This window comes from Anser brachyrhynchus (genome assembly GCF_964034855.1).
Source record: "Anser brachyrhynchus genome assembly, chromosome: 3".
NCBI lineage: Eukaryota > Metazoa > Chordata > Aves > Anseriformes > Anatidae > Anser > Anser brachyrhynchus.
In genome coordinates this window covers 95,314,713-95,335,932 of record NC_137696.1, presented here as the reverse complement: position 1 = coordinate 95,335,932, position 21,220 = coordinate 95,314,713, and the positions used below count along the sequence as shown (strand labels likewise).

Here is a 21,220-nt window from a genome sequence, read left to right as displayed (position 1 = left end):
CCTGAACTGTGTCGTAGTTTCCAGCGCCTTCTTCTAGTTCAAGTCTACCTTCTAGTGCTGGGAAATGATCCTTACCTTGAGCTGGTGGTATTTCAGCCTTTCACATGTTAGTTATGAAAGCTGATACAAATTTAGAGAAAAGTTTATGAAATGCTAAAAAAATTCAAGATTTTGGTATTTATTTCTAAGTATGTCTAAGCACAAAAAAATTCATCAGGTAAATGAAAAAATCTGAAAAGTTTACTGTCGGTAAAAATGCTTTGCTTTGATTTTGCCCATATCTTCAAGATACAATATGAAGAAATAGTTTTTTGTTTTGTTTTGCTTTTGTTTTTGTTTGTTTGTTTTTGCAATCAGAATACTTATCATTTAGGAATTACATGTTTTTCAATGACTTCATACAAAAAATTAGTTTACTTTAACATGTTTTTCATCAAAAAGCCATATAAATGAAAAGTTTCTCTTAATATCACTGTGCATACTCCTACTTGTGCAGAGGTGGGGGGTAACATGCTAACGTAGGTGTGTACACTAGATGTTTAAATTATGTGAGATGATTCTTGCTCTGGAAGACTACAATTTACAAGCAATTAAGGACGATCTAATTTTAGCATGAACAAACACAGGGTGGTATTACAGGCCTAACTGAGACAAAATGGGGACAAGAATTAAATAACGGGAACAAGCAATGGAGCAGATTGTATAAACAAGCTAAGTGAGTGCCTGGCCCTTTCCCAATGCCAAAATATTCTTTCCTTTACTAAATTTAGTCAAAATTCCACACTTCTGGTGCAAATAACACAATCCCAGACTGCCTGCCAGTCCCAACAGTACAGTGCATGCCGGTTTGTAAGTTAGAGCTCCGAGGTACATTTGTGTAGTAGAATGCCATCTGCTGTAGACAATGCCGGCTGAAGTTTTGTGATAATGTCATGAACTGGCAGAAGAACTTTGTGCCCTCAGGGTGAAATTTGCCTTCGCTCAGCTGTGCAGACACCGTGGTTTTGCAGCTGTGCATCATCACATCGCTGAATGTGGTCAGGGAGAGGGGTAAGAATAACCCTCAAAAGGAAAAAAGTGCAGGGGAAGTGTTGGGAATTTCCAGCTTCACTCTCTTAGTCGGCATATGATGAAACTACCCATGTAAGTTCTGGGTACAGAATAAACGTGGGGGCAGAGTGCACTACTCAAGCCAATATGCCCTGCTAAATGTATTCTGAGTACTTGATTACTCTGAAGGTGCACGCTAGATTCCTTGATGAGGGGGAAACTTGTTTTAAGTGACTTCTCGTAGTCTCCTGAGCAAGAGAGGTCAAACTGTGGCCTGCACGCAAGCTTCTCCCTCCAGACACAAGGTCTCTTCTGGTTTGGTTTGGTGTGATTTGGTGATATTGGTCTGATCAGCCTTATTACATGGGTGGGTGTGTCAGAGTGAAGGTACCCTGCAAGGCAGGATGCTTTTCATTAACTCGCCCCTTTGGGCTGATAAGCAATATGGAGACCTCTCTTCCAGTTTGCAGAGGTCACTCCCAGCAGCCGTGCATGGAAGCTGGCTGCCAGCCCCTGGCTGCTTAGCCACGTTCAGATTATTTGACCCACAATTACTTACTGCTGGCATTGTCAGGTTTTTAATACAGCAGCCATTCTGTCACAAAGGTAATACATAGCAAGACCTTAAATATGTTCCTTGCTGTTGTCATGAAGTGTGAAAACTCCAAAGGAAAAAGCAAAACAGAATTTGTATTCATTTGTCTTGTACTGTCCTGCACTACATTTCTCCATCTTCTACTGCATAATTTGCTTAACTTTTTTTGAAAAGCTATGGTTACCGTTGTAACTATAATTGATGCTCTTCCCTACATTGCACCTTTGATCTGAGGATCTTAAAACTGTTTATAGATGTTAACTTGTCGTCTCTCTACACTTTGTGTAATGTAGCTAAGTGTTTCTAATTACAAGCATCCTCACTGTATTACCTGAACGAAATTATGAGAATGACACAAATCAGCATTAAGTTTAAATACAGAACCCAGAATTCCCAACATCTCCTCAGGGTCTTCTGCACAAAAGAACGTGTCTGAGCTACGTTGGCAGAGCTTTTGCAAAACAGCTCCAGGTAACATAAACTCACGAAAGTATTCTCCTGTTCACATGGCTTTAATTGTGTCAGGGTTTTCCTGACATGGTTACAGAAACCTGCATCCTGATTTTCTTACATTTTTTTACCCATGTTACACTAGCAGAGTGCAGTATTGCAGGTTGATACATGTCAGCAGTGGGTTAGGGCAAATCTTGCTGTAGAGTTTCACCGCTGTTGAGCTTCATCCATCTGCTTTGAGTTATAGTCCTCCCGAGAGAGAAAGATGAATTTTTGCCCACACCTCATCAGCTCCAGCACAAAATCTATTATCTTAGCGTAAAGCATTGATGAAGGTGTCTGGTATGACAAATGAAGAAACTTTGCCCTTAAAAGACCATGGCACAAGCAGATCAAGGATGTTAACTTGAAGCAAATGGATGACTGGGTAGCAGAAGGCAAAAATTTCTTTAAAAGGTACATCTTAAATATGGAGATCTTGATAGGATAGTGAATTATGCTGTGTTGACTTTGGTCATTGTCATGACCACAAATGATAATTATTTGGAAAACTACAGATAAGTCAGGACTTTCCATCCCTTTTCAAGGAAGGCCTCAAGCAGAGTGTAAAGGATAGTGTGGAAGTTATGACAAGGAAATCTAAACAAAGGATTTAAGTTACTTGTTCAAGTCTGTAAAATGAGTCAGTGTCGGAGCTAAATATTAGCATTTAGCAGAGCCTGGCTTTTGTCCTCACTTTCAGTTCACTGCATAATCCTTCCTCAGGTTTTAATCAGAATCCATGAACAAACTCCTGTTTTGAGTACTACCATTTAAATACAGATTTATCTTTCCTTCAGGGTGACCGTGGACCAGCTGGCACACCAGGAGTAGCAGGGACACCGGTGCGTATATTCATTAAAGAAAACTCAGTTTTTTCGAAGAAGTTGAAAAAAAAGTCAAGGTACTGAGCTATAATCTTACTCACTGTTTGTGGATGACAGCTCTTGGCTAATGCTTTATAGGCAGGTATGAAAATGACAAGTTTTTCCTAAAGGGATTAGAATTTTGATACTACTGAGGGTTCATGTTATTAAAATAACAGGAGGAAATGGAGTGAATACATAATAAAGCTTGAATTTGAAGCTGCATATGCTCATATCACTTAAGAAATAAGATTCTTCTCATTGCCCCAGCTTAATATAGATAAATTATAAAGTCATTTTCTGTGTTCCTGGGCATACACAAATTTCTGAGTATCTTTCTGTCACAAAGAAAAAATATTAACGTTTATTGCAATCCATGACAATCTGCATATCAAGTCAATCAAACATTTGCTTTAGGGGCATACTTTGTCAGCTATTTACATGTAGTATTCAAGAAGTTTCTGAAAGTCATCCTGAAGCTTTGTTGTAGGTGAAAGGAAATGTAACTAATAATAAATTGAAATTATAATTGTTCTGTTTGTGTTCCTAAAGGAAATAAAGATGATTTTTCTTTAGATTGCATTCACAGTTTAATAAAAATATACATATATTCATATTTCAGGAGGCAGCATGGAGTAATTTCTATGCAAATACATTTATTATTAAATTTGGGCAGCTACCAATCCATTCAGGAGCTGTTTTTAAATTATAAATGTGTTTCATGAAATAAAGAGAAGTCTGTATCTATGCACTCCCATCTCCATTAGCCACTGATTTAGTATATTTACTGTGATTTCCAAGAGAGAGCATCAGCTTAAATAGCTTAATTTAGTTAAGTTATCCTAAAACAAGGTAAAAATGCACATTTAAAGGAAGAAGAGAAGGATTTCTCTGAGCTTTATAGCCCATGTAGAAGTTTCAAAGTTTGTTACTCTGAAATATATTCTACACTGTGAATCAATAATGCAACAGCCAGTTAGGCTGATCGTAATTGTTCATTCCCTGTGTACTTCCCACTGGATATGTTTCAAATCTTGTTGCTTTCTAATTTAGCTGGATGTTAAATATTTAATGACTTCCCTTTGTCACTGATGAAGTTGCATTCTGTCACATTTAATTCTAATAAAATCCATTGAAGCAAATTATTTGCTTTAACATTTTATGTTAAGCAGTTTTAATAGAAGAAAATAATAGATTTATGAGAGTATTTTTTAGTAGTCGAGGCAGAGTTTTGGAAATACATCCACATATCCTGCTGGAGAAGTATTTGTCCCCCTCAGCTAGCATTATTCCCTAGATCTAGTAGAGGACACTTGTCCCCATTTGGGGATATAAATATCTCATTTTAGCTTTGGCTTTTCCCGAGTGGGATTATCAAGGAAACTTGGACTGAGTCTGTAAGAATTGCCACAATTGCCTATTTTGCCAGAAAGAATCCTTAGTCATGTCATTCCTGAAGTTGTCACAGGTACTGATGTGTTAGGTTTGCCACTTGTATAAGTCATCTGAGAATCTGGTCCAAGGATATTTCCAGGGAATGTGGGTTGAGATTCTTGTCTGGGGCTGAATAGCCCAATCTGATTGCTGACCCAGCAGAAGTTTTGACTAGATGGCCTCCAGAGGTCTCTTCCAATCTGAGTTATCCTCTGTTCCTACCAACAGGTCTGTTAATTTCTTCAAATTACACATGGCTAGGATATCAGGGTGCTGTCCATCACTGATATGCATATCAAGGCCTAAATTGTGTCCCAGCTTAAACTGGGTGATGACAAATGTCCTTGGCACAACAGTGCTGACTGAGAGAGAAAAGGGACTGCAGAAGCAGGATGAGTGGTAGTTAAGGATGACTTCAGCTGATACCAATAAGACTGGATGAATGTTGCACCAGGACATGTCACAGAGACTAAATTCTTAAATACAGTCGCCAACTGCGTAAGAGTGCTGAGAAGAACATCGTCAAGATGTGAACCTGACTTTGTGTGGAGTACCAAGTTACGTATAATGCCTAATAGTCAAAGAAACAGGATGACAGAAGCTGTGGTGCACATCTGCTCCTGGAAAGGAGCATCAAAGGCCTGCAAAAAAACAAATGGTTTTGCAAAAGACATCAAATCACTAATAAACCCTTTTTAAAATATTTATTTTTCTCTCTTAAAGCATTTATTGAGCTATAACCTGAGTATTTCACTCAAATACATATCCTGTCTTAATTTCAACCTAAGAGAAATTGATATTTTGTTTTTTATTTTTAATTTGAATTTGTAATGTTCTCTTCTTGCAGGGAAAGCCAGGATCTCCAGGGTCCCCAGGGATGCCAGGAGAACCTGTAAGAACAGATTTGAGTTCTGGAGTGTTGTGATAATATGCAAATATTTCTAACATTGAATACAAGATTTTAAATGCAGATTCATACACGTATTTTCTTCTTTCTTAGGGTGAAAGAGGACCTATAGGAGATATAGGCTTCCCTGGGCCAGAAGGGCCACAAGGAAAACCGGTAAGCAATTTTATATGAAATATATTTATGTTTATTACAAAAACATACATTTTAGTTTGTCAGAAGATACAAAAGAAATCAGATTACATCCTGCTTTGTATCGGGCTAGATAACTTCTGAAGAACATTCTAGAGTTACAGTGCTCAGTTTTAACCGTCTAGTCAATAATTCCTTTTATATGGAGCCTGGTGTGATATTTTTATAGTTGATGTTACTGAGATACGTCAAAGGTAGATGAGATCCTTTTAGAAGGTCCTTTGGATCCGTTTAATTTCAAGGCTCCTCTAGTGGATTTTCAGAATGAGAATATTAACCCAGACACTCAACACGGTCTATAAAGGATGGGGTAACAAAATGCATTCCTGGGTTCAGTTTAGATAGAGAACAGTTTGCTTCATGACTCTCTGTATAAACTTCCTGTCCTTCTGTATACAGGTAATGCAACACTGCGGCTGAACCATTTACTAGGCTTCTAGGATACGTCTGATCTGACCTCTTTATTTAAAATGTGACAGTACTGTAGTCAGCAGTGTACTGTAGCACTGTCTGGGCTAGTTTAAAACAACCTGGTTTATATTCCAAAAGTAGTTCAGCTAGGATAGCTCAGAACTAATTGTCTCTCCCTAAGCTTGATGTTTCAGTGACAAGCATGAGAAGTAGACCATTTAGGTTTATTAGCATGCCTCTACATTATGCTCCTGTCTTGAAAGAGACAATTTCTGCAGCAAATTGGTCCAATTTAAGGAATAGCTTGAAAATCCGTAACACTAATAAAACTTTAAAGCCCTAGTGCCTACCTCCATGGTTTCTGTCAGGGAGACGCAAGAGTGGGCTGCTTTGCATGGGAAAGAGAGCGAGCTCAGGGCAGGAGCAAGATGGGGCTGTGGCCTCACCAGCACGGGGTGCAGGCTCACAGTGACCAAACTAAAACAGACTCAGGTCAGCCAACAGCCCAGTGGCAGCCAGAGAAGCCCATGATGACAGGGCAGGTCCTTGGTCAATCCCGAAAGTCAAGTCAACAAGGCACAGTCGGGGTGTGTAAGGCACAAGGCCAAGCACTGACTTACCCGCACAAGGTGCTTGAGTGCCTTCTGAGAGAAGCAGGGGAGGCCTCAAAGGAGGCACCTCGCCGGTCTTGTTCCCCCAGCTCGTTCACAGCAGTCTGATCCCAGATTACAGGGCTGCACCAGATCTGAGCTGCCCTTGAGCACAGGCACCCGTAGCCCTGCTGGGGTGGAGCTAAAGAGCCTGTTGGTGCTCTGATATGCCGAGACAAATTATTGTGCGTTTCCATAGAGGCCGGTTTATCTCTGTCTCCCTCAGTGTAATCCTGCTATTTGTGACAGTTTCTGAGGAAATGCTTAATACATGCAAAACCGTGCTTTGCAGTATGAAAGGGAAGGAAATATTCCTGATGTCTTTGCTCATACAAGTCTTCTTTCTCACTGTGCAAAATAGCACTGAGTTTTCTGCATGTACAGATTCTAGCCATCTATATTCCAGTAAATTAAACAGTGCCAGATCCTTTATCTCATGGTTATCTGGTGTTGTGCAAGGGTTCACTTACTATGTGACATTAATTTGGTCCGTACCAACTAGCACATTGTGAGACAATGCCACGTTCCAGTTTGGGGGATAATGTGAGGCTGGAACTGCTCCCAGTAGATAGGGTGATTAAGACCACCCTCTTTTGGGCAGGAAAAATGTTTAGCCCAGTAGGTTGCGTGTGTGGCATGTCACAAATCCTCAGAATCAAAGAATGGATCTGGCCACTTATTATTAAGACCTAATATATGTAACAGCAGAGGGCTCATAAAACATTTAGGCTAATATCTAAAATAAGAAATATAAGAATCTATTTTGTGTTGGTAAAATGATTAGCTATGATTTGAAAAGTTCATATGGAGTTCACAGCTCAATGTTCTACATATTTGCAGAATTTCCATGTAACTTGTCATTTAAAGTTGTGAGCTCATTAAAATTGATGCATACCTTGTCACTGAAGATATTTCTTGCGCTTCTATCTTAGTTCAGATTTAATCTGCTTGCAGTTCAATATGGCCCCAAGCTTTTTTGTTGTACGTGCCCCAAGATTATTTGTGGGTATTTTAATACTGTAACAACACAAACTTCTGACTCCAGAGCTTTATATGTATTAATACCATCTCTAAAAAATGAGCTTAATCCCTTGTTTTCAAAAAGCGTGAACATAATTGTAATAATAAAAGTTATTTTTTTTTTTATAGGGAATCAATGGAAAAGATGGATTGCCAGGTCCTCCGGTAGGAAAACATGCTTTTGCATACTCGTATATTTAATTATTCACAAATAGCATAGCTGCTAATCCTAGTATTCACTTTCACTTCTGCTAAGAAACATACAACAAAGCCTTTAAGCAATATATTTAGCTTTTTTCAAAAAACAATTTTTCAGGGTGCTGTGGGGAGACCAGGAGACCGAGGGCCCAAAGGAGAACGTGTAAGTCACTTGTCTTAATAACTTCTTTCCTTTTAACTGAGTAGCCGAACACCTCATTGACATGTATTTTACAGTCAAAACCAAGTGAATTTTCTGTGAACTCCAAGCAGTCTTTTAGATTCTGAGAGTCCCAGAGACCACTTTAAGTAACTAGAATTGAATTGGCTTCTGCATCTAGAGAAAAGCACATTTATTGACCTTCTAACACAGTTGGTCTGGGTAGTGTAAATGGTTCAATTGGATGAAAACTAAAAAGTAGATAATCCCATTGTGATGCAGTCAAACTTTGAAAGTAATAAAGCTTTCCTCATCTTTCTCCCAGGATTCTTTGCATGTCACAAATATATAGGCACATTTTACATAAAACAAGCTTGTAATGCTAGGCAGCCAGAGTGCCAATGCATTACTTTACTTCTTGCCAAAATGTTTAGACAGCTCTGTTCATAGTAACATGATCATGTTGGACAGGAATCATTACAGGAGGCGGGGGGTAATCATTATTTTGTTAGAACAAAGAAAATTCTAGGGCATACCCTGCTTCTGTTGTAACAGAAGAGGCTAAAGCCCTGATGTCCCAATACAGTTGATACCATGTTTATCTGATGACCCAAAAAGCACCTCTTTGTCTAATCTGGAAATGGAAATACTGCTTTATGACACTAAGGAGACAACAGGTTTTAACCATTATTACCATAACTGTCCCTCATAGAAATTAACATTTCATAATGTCTATTCCTGCCTTTAAGAACATAAATAAAATGTGAGGACCTTTTTATTGTACCACCTACTGTGTATTATGTTACATTGCTCAGCCTTAACCTTATCAATGTTACTTATTTGAGTGCACTACAAATAGTACTATACACATACAAGAGAGAAAGAGGCTGGAACTTTAAGTGCATGACCTTGAAACATACTGACCCCACCTACAGCTGCATCTTTGAGAGAGCTTGACAGATTTTGACAAGCGTTTGTAACCAACCAGAATGCAGATGGACTATGCAGTGGTAGTACAGCTATCCATACCTGCTCTGCTGAGTTCTAAGCCTGTGAAATGATATATGTGTATTTATGCATTAAATATATTTTTAATTAAGTCTTCCTCTAAGCTAGTAGTCTTCATATAGTTTTTCACTCACGTATACATGAGTCATCTCCTTTAAAAGCACTATCAGACAGAATGGAGTGTTCTCAGGTGCCACATAAACTAGACTGCAATCTCTAAAAAAGAAACTAAGCTAAAAATTATAATAAAGGCTATGCCTCTTCTAAGGTTTGCAATAACATTTTATAGAACAGGAGTTGTTCAGTTTTGTAATGTTTCAGGTTGCTGTGAGTGAAGGAGATAGGGCTTTGGATGCAAAAACTTTTTAAGGCCAGGAAAAGAGCCTATTTCCTGCAGACTACAGAAGATCTGCGTATCAGTCAGAGACCTTCTTGTACCTTGAATTTCTCAAGGTGCTGCAATGCATGTCCTGATACAATACATGTATGCAGAACAAAACACTTTTTGCTAGAAGTCTTAAAATTTATAGAAACCTGAAAAGGTTTGTGTTTTCCGTCAGAACATTACTCTTCCAATTTTCCCAATGCACGTATGCTCCTTCTCCTGCTCCTGTCTGCTCTTGAAAATCCGATAGTCTGAGACAAAGATCACAGGTATCTTTTGTGTATTGCATCATGTCTTTTTTTTTTTTTGACTGAATAGCTAAATTAGCTCTATGTTTATAGGAAATCATTCATATGCTGCATATTTTTGCCTAAAATATTAATGCCAGAAACTAAAACTGGAAATCAGGCACCTGCAATATTGGCAGAATAAATCTTTTAATAGAAATACAATAAATTAAATTAACATTGAGATTGTTTTTATGTCACGCTGACTTCCCTGACTATATTAGCAGTTTTGATAGGTTACAGTTATATATGTAGGATAGGATTTGAGGAGGTCTTGGATTTGGATAGTTGTTTTGTTGTTGTCATTGTTGTGTTTTTTGCTGTTTTTCCTTGTGATTGGCTTTCCAGAGTTCAGAGCCTGTGTGCTCTTACTGAGGGTAATTTAAACTCCAGTTGGGAACGTGTTGCAATTTCAGTTAATGCAATAAAGCAACTCGAGTGACAGTCTTTGTAGCAAAGCTTAGCTATTGCCTTTAGTAAGCTCTAACTCACTGGAAATAATACAGATTTGGAGTGCAGATGGTGATGAAAGTGGTATACAACCTCCTAATTTCATCCTTACTTTTCTCTCTGAATTTTTCATTCTTAACATGTCATGTAAATACACCTTGTGAATATAACTACACTTTTATTGCTTTATCAGTTAATGATGTTTCAGATCTGAATACAGTTTATCAGTACTTTCTGTACATTAAAAATGCAATTAATTCCATTCATTTACTCCTCATAAATGTGTATTGTCGATTTATCTGGTAAGGACGTAGGCAGTTCCTAGTGCTCTTTCCTCCTTTTGGTAGAACTTAACATTAGCTTAAGTGATGCAGCAAGGGCAGCCAGTGACCCATAAGAACCGTCAGCTGTTTGTTAACAATCTGAATGCATGACTTGCTGCACTCTGCTCCACAGCTATAGCTCCACAAACTAATAGACAACACATTAAGTCATTCTAAAAGATTTAATTCCTTGCAAATAAAACAAATTTAAATGCCATCTCAGCCCGCGATGAAAACTGGCCAGAACATAAACCTTTAATTTATTTCATTTGCAGGGAAGTTAGTCATTTTAAGTGGATATGTGTATCTGTTGTTTCTTTGATTAACTGAAGGTTTGACTAGATGCAAAAATAAAATATTAGGCATCTATGGAAATTTACAGGGAAAAAGAAACGATACCTTAACGCTGGGAGAAGTTGAGCACCTAAATTCAGCCTCTGCTGTATTTGACATCTCTAGATCCTTTTATGGATCAGGTCTATAAATTTTCCACACCCAAATTCTGTACTTAAAAAGTAGATTGCAGGGTCGAGCTACATTTTGTCATTGACTTCAGCTTTAAAAGTGTAAGAAAACAAAACATTACTTGCTGTGTTTTCAGAGGCAAGGATTAGGGTGTAAATCAGCTTCCCTGCATAACTTATTGGTCTCATAAAAATCAATTTCTGAACAAGGAAGAAATTTCTCTAGCATTCTTGGTGACTTTTCCTAGTCAGTTCTGCTATGTGCAGGGTTTTTTTTTATGCTTTTATTTCACACAGGGAGATCAGGGTATTCCAGGAGACAAAGGTCCACAAGGTGAAAGAGGGAAACCTGGCCCATCAGGAGAAAAGGGGGCCATGGGTCCTACTGGGCCACCAGGAGACAGAGGCCATCCAGGATCACCAGGTCATCAAGGTCCCCCAGGTTCACCAGGCCCCCCGGGTTTACTGGTAAGAAAATTAAAAGGTTTTGTTAGTTGCTTTTGAAGACAGAAGAGATGAAGGTGTCTGCTGAGTGTGTGCTGAGCAGTAGGAGTTCAACCAAGCAATACCACAGTATCATAAAAATCAAGATATCTCTGAGATTATTTCAGTATTCTATTAACAGATGTGGAAAAAATAGACCCAGATGATGAAGCAGTTCTTTTTAATTTTTTTTAAATATATGCTATGCATAAACTTAATTTATTTATCTAGCTCCTGACAAATCGACGTGGCTACTTAATACAGCTAATTTTCAAATTTTTCATAAATCTAAAAGCTGAAGTATTTGCAAATGAGAGAGAAAAGCAGGCAAACAAATACGATTCTCAATAAAGGAGAAATTAGCATTTAAAAAGACAATAAAATGCTTCCTGTCAGTAGTATGTACTTTAGTTTGTCTCCATGTACACACACATACATGTTGTGGGTTCTTTTTAATTAATAAGAGGCTCTGAATCAGACAGGATAATGCTCTAACAACCTTTTGCATTGAAATTATTGGTCCTGTGATACAGTTCTATTTCATTGGCTGTGGAAGTAGTGAGTCTCTAAAGGGGGTGTCAAGTTGCCAAATGTTATACAAAAGGCACTAAAATAAGACAGTGTTAATGGACTTCCTTACAGCCTTATGCAAACTAATTTCAAAACACTTAAGTGCTGATCATCCTAACGGTTGAGTGTACCTCTTCTACTCTATGGTGTTAGTGGCCTTTATAGTATTATAATTTATATGCAAACTTTGTAGCTAAGTGAGTAACACAGATTTTAGAATATTTAATTTTTGGTGAAACCTTTTTTCTCTTAGTGTTAATTTCAGCATGTTTTTATTTTGTAGCATTGTGAAGTGCCCTCTGTATGTTTCTTCTGATATATATATCACCTTTTTGTTTCCTCATCAGGCTGATACAGTTTCACTTGAAGAAATAAAAAAATATATCAAACAAGAAGTTCTTAAAATTTTTGAAGGTAAGACAAATAAGTATTATACAACTAAATGTAAGTCTTAAATTCTATTCTAAAAGTTTTTATTTTCCAAAAGCCTATTTATACATTTCTTTACGTCATCTAACTCACATAGTAGCTGCCTTGTTGCTATAGCTATGCTTAGCTGCTGTTTGTTGACTTCGTATAATTATGTTCAAACTGTTATAAGTCAAAATATGTTAGCCAGAGTGCTTCCTTATGTAAAAGATCAGCATTAAAAGATAGCTTGCTCCAAATCATAATAGCAAACATATGTGTGTATAATTTTAGATACATACTGACACATATATGTGTCTGCAATGTACCATTAAGACACTGAAAAATTAGTGAAATGGACCCAGTAGAAATATAGAATTGTATGGCCACATAGTGACTATTTAGATAAAGACTTAACAGCTTTCTGTCACGCAGGTCTAAACTGCTGTGCATTTTCAGCAAACATCTATGGGGAGATCCAAAGCCCCCTTGCAGACCATCAACTTCTGGCACAGTTTTAAGCAAGTATCAGATCCAGCCAAGGACTTTGTACTGTATAAGCTTTCTTAGTTGTGTCCTTATGCTGAGAAGGAAATATTTTTCTTCCCCGGCATTTTTCTAGTCAGAGCTGAAAAGCTGCAACTCAGATAAATGTCTGAAACAAGGGGCTGCTAGAATACATCTTGACAGTAACTTCTCTTCCATTGCAATGCCTTATGTCTGCAATATGCTTAGCTATTTCATCATCAGTATCTGTGGATACAAACCTCTTCATCTTCTAGGGGTAAAAGACACCATATAAAGTTTGAGACTTATCAAACTATTCAGGGAGTTTTCCACTTTATAACAAGGGTATCACTGTGTATTTTCACACTTACCCAGATTGCCACCCCTTGAAAGTTCAGCCTGTTGTGTATTTGAAGAGCAGATAGTTGGCTGAAGTTACCTCCTTTTCCCATTCAAATGATAGATGTTTAGTCTATTCATAAAAAGAAAATGTTAAAAGGTGTCCTGCCTTTTGTCTTTGTAACTATTCCATTTTCTACACCTGAGTTGTGTACCCGCAAATCTTCTGGTTTTGGCTTTATTCCACTTTGCCTGTTTTCTGTCATTCTGCTTATTTTCTGTTTGATGCCCACTCTACTCACATTCTTTTTTTAAAATCTGAAAACTCCAGCAGAGTAAATGCTAGATCAAGTGTGGAGTACTTAGTTATTTTTTTTAATCCAGTGTAACTGAGACAGATACAAGGTTAGCAACTATTTTGTCTGCCTATAAAGAATGCTGAAATATTAGCAAGTGCACTTTATTCCAAGAGCTTCAACCATTCATGCTGAAATCTCTGCAGTCAAAGTTTGCTGAGCATTTGTTTTTTTACAACTATTTCTAGAATTTCAGCACATCCCAAGAAGTGTTCACAGTATTTGAGCTCTACTTTGCAACTTAATATGAGTTATAAAAGGTACCCTTCGTAGATGTGTAAAATACTAATTATTCTGTGTTCATGTATTTCAAGTACTTCACCAGCAGGAGTCAGAAGTCATTTAAAATATTGGACTACATCTGTAAAAGACAGTACATGAATTTAGTACAAATTCATTCAGATTATTGCATTCAGATTATTGCAACGGGTAAAGACTCAGACATGAGGTCAGTTGGAACTGAAGACCTCAGTACTTATAGGAGCATTTAATACCGTTGAAAATTTAGAAGGATTAAACACCTTACTTGTTGAAAATTACTTTGGCTGGAGCTTTGGGGCTTATTTATTTTCATGTATTTTGTGAATAGATTTCTTAGCATTTTTTCTTGTGTCCTTTGTTAATGAAGAAAGGATGGCTCAGTTTGTATCCCAGTTGAAGCTGCCTGCTGCAATGCTTGCCTCCCAAGCTCATGGAAAACCAGGACCCCCAGGAAAAGATGGATTGCCAGGGCCCCCAGGAAAGGATGGTTTACCAGGGCCACCTGGAGAACGTGGGCTTCAAGGTAGGAATTCCAAAAAATGGTTCCATGAATTGTATCTTAAAATCCTTATACACTTGCTAATGGTTATTAAATAAACCAGGATTACCTACCTAGCTTCCTAATGATTAACTTTTAAAACTGTACTTATGTTTTTCCAGACTAGATCTAAATATTAACCCATAGTAAATGTGTGGATTTTACTGATTTGAAACTCCTAATGAGTGCATTTGAGTCTAATAAATGATAAAATTAATTACTGACAGATATCTAAAACTGACAGATATCTGGAGTGCTGTACCAGTTATTTCTTGTCCAAAATACTTGAACACAGATGAAAAAATAAGCCAGCACTCTATTGTAACTATTTGCATCCTATTCCATATTGAGAGACAATGTTTTTTTTAAGAAAAAAAAAAACTTGAATTCCAAATGTGAGTGCTTTCAGCTCCGATCCTGGGACAACACAGGGGAGGAAAAATTGAAGGCAAATACTGTTCTTTAAGGAGCAGTGAAAACTGAAATGTTACAGCATGCATCCTTCTTACTGTGAAGTAATCTATTTACACAAATCAATTTCGGAGTAATCAAGTTTTCACTCTACCCATAATGGTACTTTGTATATTTCAATGCGTTCAGACAGTATAGGACTCTCATTCCAGTGAACTGTCCTTCACTGCAAAATTAGCTTCAAGAAATTCAAGATCGTCATAGCTGTGTAATACTTGAGACCCAGCCTGTCCAAGATTAAAAGGAAGAGGAGAACAGAATAAAAAAAAAAAAAAAAAGAATTTATCGATTAATAATGTTTTGTGGGCAATATGTAATTTGCAGTTTATCTGTAGGTAGTTCTTTATTATTATCTTTTGTTAGTTTGGTCTGCTCTGGAGTCAGAGCAAGTCAGACTGGAATGAAGAACATGAAAGCAAAACTGAAGATGTGTGGATCCTAAAGCTATCAGAAGAATAAAGACTTACTAACACTGATAAGCGCAAACCCCTGACAGAAGCTTGAAAAATGAGATGAGCTCAGAATGAGAAGAACAAGAATAAAGGATCAAGGAAAACAATAAAGCCTTAGAATCTTACAGCACTGACTTCATCATTATCTGAATATTCAGATCACTGTAAACAGTCACCTTTAATGTCAGTGGCAGATTGTTCAATGAGTATGTATGTGGTGGATAGTCTCAGATGCTTCTGGGAAGTAGATCGTTATACTAGGCTTCATTTCCAGCTAGTGAGCATCAAAAGTAAAGGTGATAGCTGTGCTTGAAAAAAATAATAAAGCTGCTTTTTCATGCCTTACGCTTAAGTAAAAGTAGTGCCCCATGTACACAAAATTCCATTTTATCAGTATGCTCAATAATCTTTTTTCATAAGCATTAAGCTAAGTGAGAAGCATTTACTTCTCTTTCAATACTCTTTTAATAATCATAAAAAGCATTTACTTTTTTCTCTTTTGATATATCAAAAGATATAGAAAAATCATACTTCAGAGGCAAGAAAACCAAAAATTTGTCTTGCCTCCTTACTACGAGTGAGAGAGATTACCATGAGAGAAGCACACTTACAAGTACATTTCATGCCTTTCCCAGTTGTGCCTGTGTGTCTTGTTGTTTTGTGCCAACAGCTAAAAAGAAATTCAAATCTCTGAGCAGACTGGAAAGTATCCTTGCATATTTCAGTTTATTTTCAACCATAAAGGACAGAGCAGACAAGACTTCTTGGAGAAGCATGTTATGTGCATGTATGTCTGAGACCATCAAGGTAGCATGCTGTGTGCACGTATGTCCAAGTCAGTGAGGAAGCATGTTATGTTCACCTACCCATCTGGGAGGCCAGACAGATAACACGCATTGGGGGTATTTGGTATCGACTGCCAGTTATTCATTATTTTGGTTCTCACTCGGTTGTAGCCCAGATTGGCAACTACAGGTTTTTAATAGGGTTTTGCTGTACACGGTAATGCATATCTGTGCTAGCAGAGTGAAAGTTAGTCACTTGTCCACAAAATGTCAGTGAAAAAAAAAGTAGATAGTTTTGAAGAATAATTAATAGGACAAACACCTCCAGAGCAGTTTGTGATGCTGCATGCTGAGCAGAGCTCTGGCCAGTGGGAGGGAGCAGGCGTTGCTGTGTGTTCGAGGAGGTGCTTAGCCTGCAGCTTAACAGAGTCCCTCCAGTGGGGTGCCACTTCCCTAGGAGTCAGTCTATTCTGATGCCACCAGGAGGAGGAAGCCTCCTGCCCAGTAAACTTATGGGCAGAGGTTAGACTCAGAAGCAGAAAACACAGATACTACGTCTAGGAAGTGTGGGCATGGTCTTCAAAAAGCGTATATAAAGAGTTGCTAGGCTGTTGGGAATAGTCATCCATTTCTAAAGAAGTCCAGAATTGTTATCTGCTGGCCTTGAGCCAGGTCTTTCACAGTGACCCTCTGGTACTTCCCAGTGTTTCAGGTACAAAGGATTTTAATTTTATCTGATGGTCTCAGTAAAAATGTAGCATGCAAAAAAAAATACCAAAGAGTTGCAAAATAAATGATGAAATATGCAATTGGTATTTAAACAGGTTGTACAGTAGTGATTGGAATATCTATATATACTTCTTAAAAAAATAACGTATGGCATATGCATCAGTAAGCTGATACTGTGAGGCAGTGTTACCAGTTTTATAAAGGATGCTAGAGTCTTGTAGAGAAGGAATGTTTGTTTCAAGATTTTACTGACAAGTTACAACAATGCCATCCATCTGGAGGCAGTCAGACTGCCAGGTGTTACAGGAAATAGTTCAGCTGACTGTTGATTTAATTGGATTTTTTAAGCTATAATAGAATGTGACTTTTGGTCCATCAGACAAAATTCCCTTAGGAGAATTTGGTAATCCAGAGATGCATATTATCCTTTACATTAATATGATGATTTTTCTCATATGGAAGTAAGTGTTCATGCTAGTTAAGCCTCACTATTTTTATCAAAATAATGAAACGTAAGAGTCCTCATAGCTCATGGTAGCCTCAAGGAATCAGGAAACAAAAATACTATCTGATGAATAGTGAAAATTCCTTGTCTTTATTGTTGATTCCTGCAGTAAAATTTATGGCTTTTAATATAATAATTTGCATGGTAGGGGCATCTAGGAACCTTGGTTGATATCATGAGCCCATTGTAGTGGATGTTGTCCAGACACAGTCTCTCTTCTGAAATAGCTGTACTGCTTTAAACTGTTACCTCCTGTAAACTGTTTTTTGCTGTGTAGGGCGAAGTTAACCTGTTTTACTTTGATCTGAAACTCAGTTACTACCTCTCAGCCGCGAGGTTGCTTTGCAGTTTTTTGCTTGTAAGAATGCAGTGATATGCAGATCATTTGCACAGTAAAATACTGTGGGTACTTCAGAATCATTGTTCCTTGTCGTGTTAATGTGTTTGCTTCACATTCGTATTAAAGAACCTCAGATTTCTCTAGATACTGGCATGCTGGTTTCAGCTATTGCATTATCCATATGGACAGAAGAAGGTCTCAGCAATGTAGGCAGAACACCTTTTGGAGCTGTTTAAATGAGACGCCTTTTTACCTCCATAACACGTAGACACAAACTTGCATCATTTCCAAGTAGAGCTGAGGGTGTTGCAACAGTGATGCTTCTGTGTATGATATTTGTAGTTCTAACAGAGAGCACTGAACCAAAAGCTTTATTTTAGCTATGACCAGTCAGTCAATGAACAGAAGAAGAATGCTTATTTGTTTAAATACATCCTTGCTACACACTACTACCACGTGTTTACCATACTGCCCATGTTGGGTACGTGTTTACATACAACAACTTTTGGGTTGCAGGAATTACACCAAAACTTCTGGAACCCAAGCAAAGGCTTTGCTGAAACCTTTTGAATTAAGCAGGTACCTCTTACTGGCATTGTAATTCTACCAGTAAAAATAGACATCTTATATGTGCCTTTATGTTAAAAACAATAAATCAAAATCTCACTTAAGTGTATGGTAATATTTTCCTTTGACTAAGTATGAGTTTGTCGCTTTAAGCTCAGAGAGAAGGTATTATTAACCTCTAGAAGAGGACCTACTAATCATGGACCTACTTCTGAGCAAATATACCTCATTTAAAATCCAATATTTTACTGCCAAAATTACATATTGCATTGTTTAGACTGTTTACATATAGGCCTGTTTATGAATATGCTTATATTTTGCGAAATAAAGCTTTATTTTTAGAAAAGATACCTGGGAATTTTTGTATTAAGTTTCAGTGTCAACAGAACATCTGCCACTACGTGCAACCTACACCTTTGTATATGTATTCAAATACAACCAGTTAATTGTTTACACTACCCTCGTTCATACATTTGCATAGGCAGGCTGCTGTTTGTACTATTGTGGTTTCTTCCTTATTGTCGTGAATTCCATTGATGTTTACAGAGCCTTTCAGTTTATCTCAGTCCCTTTTCAACTGTGTTGTGTCATATATCTACAGTAATGGTTATCATGGACTTTGTAAATGTGATACATCGTAAATGTGATTTCTCTCTTTTTCCCAAAAACAATGATTAGTGGCAGCACTACTTTGTAAGATTACAACTTAACTGGGTTTGTAGTGAGAAATGTATTGTAATTATCTATTGTAAATTAAAAAGCTTAGAGACATGTAATAAATAGGAAGTGTAATAGATCCTGTGGTTGTGTGATTGACCTTCTTAAACAGTAGCAATTATTATGTATTACACAAGGTTTTCAGAGCCAACCAACTTGATATAGTTATAAGCACTACTACGGTCACTGAAGAGAAAATCAAGATTCACAACTGAATACAAACACTATCCCTTTTCCAAGCCTTTATAGCTTATGTGCATATATGCCTTACACACTTCTCTTTAACACAACTCGGTTACCAGGATGCATGATCAGTTTGTTTCTCTGTGAGATTTTAATCAGCTTGTTTCCTTCTGTTATGTTGTGCATGTCACTCTGCATGCGTTTTCTAATGTTTTTGCCTTTGTGGGGTGTTGAGAGATAATTGATACAAGATCCTTCATGCTCTGTTTTGAAATCCAGAATGCAACAGGTAATAGCCCCTCTACAGAAGTGTATAGTAAGCCTGTGTTTAAAAAAGTTTGAGTACTGGTGTACCATTCCTCTTGCATTGTGTCTGTTGTAACAACCCTGAATTGGTACCCACAGCACTTTCAGTAGTTTCCTTCTGGATTGTCTCGTAAAGTACCAGTGTTGCCATAGACCGCAGTGCACTGACAGGACCACCTTTGCCTTCCGTCTGCCAGTGCCCATTACTCTTCATGAGACATCAGGTGGATTGCTGCCACTATGCTGACTGGTCAGCTACGCCTCTTCTCTTTTAATTTAAATTAAGCTACAGCTCTTCACAAGAGGAAGTTTCTTGTGTGACATACATGACACGGGAAATGGGCTGGTCTTGGAAGCAGAGCAAATATACCAGGATTGACCAGAAGTTGGCAAATTAATCTTCAACATATGTCACCTTACATGCCAACATCTGGGGTCTTGGGGAGGGGAGGGAAGAGGGTTTTGTTATAATCCTTTTTAAAGTAAGGGGTTGTGGAAGGTGTCGCACTCGTTCCTTTAAAAATGCTATCATCCCCTGTCCTACATAAATTACATAGTTTAAACAGAAAAGCTGCACTTTTAGATGGACTTCTTACTTGAAATATGAGGCAAAATGTTATACTGGTACCCATGAATCCTCCACTCTAAAGCAGCCAGTGTTTGCAACTAATAAAAATTTTTATGAACAGTTTAAGGGGAAAAAAAATGTTAGATAGGAGTTGTGCCATGTGAGAAGATGGAAGCTATTTAGATAAATACAAAGCTTTGTCCTGCGAATAAAAGGGACAGAAATATTCTAAGTATGATTAGCAATTACCTTGTTAACAATATATAGGTACTTGTGTTAAAGAAGGCTTTCTGTGCTAGCACCCCTAATCTGCACAAGCTCGAAAGGCAACTTCTAAGTGAGGGCAGGTGCGTAACACTGGAGAGGGAGTTGATCTCTTACACATCGGAGAATATCAAAGCATACAGCTTTCAGCCCAAGTTTACAGCTAAAAAGTGCAGACATTGGGGTTTATATAGAGTAAGGAGGGCAAAGTCTCACCCAGTGTGGGGGCTGTCACAGAGGGGCTGGCTGGTTGCAGTTATGCTTCTGTGAGTATGGTCAGTTAAAGATGGGGTAGGATTCCAGATGGCCCTTTGGTTGGTGCTTTATATCATTTCATCAAACAGGTGGAGCTGGAGCAGCATACACGTTCAGTTCATTTTTACAGGAACTTTAGGAAGATAACTTTAAAAATTCAGGAAAGGTCAGGCTAGTAAATATAGTAAGGGTCCTCTGGCAGAGGGTGGAACTGTCAGAAATCCTCATATTTTCCAGAAGGAACATAGAAATGCAACAGCTGTCCCAGAAAACAATGATAGTCACAGGTTAAAAAAAAAAAAAGTGAACATGAGTTTTCAAAATTACATTTGTCATGATGGTTTCTTGTCAACAAGGTCTGTAGAAGATTGCTGTTTATAATAAGAGGACACTCTTATTTTCATATCTCTATTCTGTGTAGGTTATAGAGGACAGAAAGGGGAAAGAGGTGAGCCTGGAATTGGACTGCCTGGTAATCCTGGACCACCTGGCCCTGCAGGTACAAGTCTCCAGATTTATTTTACACTATCATTATTTACGAACTAACATGCCTTTCTCCTGGTTCTCCCACATTTTACATCAGTGAATTTCCTCCTGATTTTTGCCATAGCATGAGGTCAGATATGCCAGCCTTCTGGCAGATTAGCTGGCATGAAGCTAACTTTCAGAGACGTAAGGCAGGACACTGCCTGTGCTCTGGCAAGGACTGTGCTAATTCTAACTT

The 21,220-nt window shown here is 37.9% G+C and overlaps 1 protein-coding gene across 18 annotated transcripts in view; it reads left to right on the top strand.

Moving 5' to 3' along the window:
* COL19A1 (collagen type XIX alpha 1 chain) overlaps positions 1-21,220 on the top strand; it is a 202,754-nt gene that overhangs the window by 173,771 nt on the left and 7,763 nt on the right. For 17 of the 18 annotated variants that reach the window (XM_080584508.1, XM_080584506.1, XM_080584507.1 and 14 more), the window contains 9 exons: positions 2,938-2,982; positions 5,285-5,329; positions 5,438-5,500; positions 7,747-7,782; positions 7,934-7,978; positions 11,190-11,360; positions 12,293-12,359; positions 14,184-14,339; positions 20,918-20,995. In XM_080584508.1, the coding sequence (XP_080440634.1) occupies positions 2,938-2,982; positions 5,285-5,329; positions 5,438-5,500; positions 7,747-7,782; positions 7,934-7,978; positions 11,190-11,360; positions 12,293-12,359; positions 14,184-14,339; positions 20,918-20,995 (706 nt within the window). Of the gene's footprint in view, positions 1-2,937; positions 2,983-5,284; positions 5,330-5,437; positions 5,501-7,746; positions 7,783-7,933; positions 7,979-11,189; positions 11,361-12,292; positions 12,360-14,183; positions 14,340-15,188; positions 20,882-20,917; positions 20,996-21,220 lie in introns of those variants that run through there. The other variant, XM_080584504.1, reaches the window with a different exon arrangement.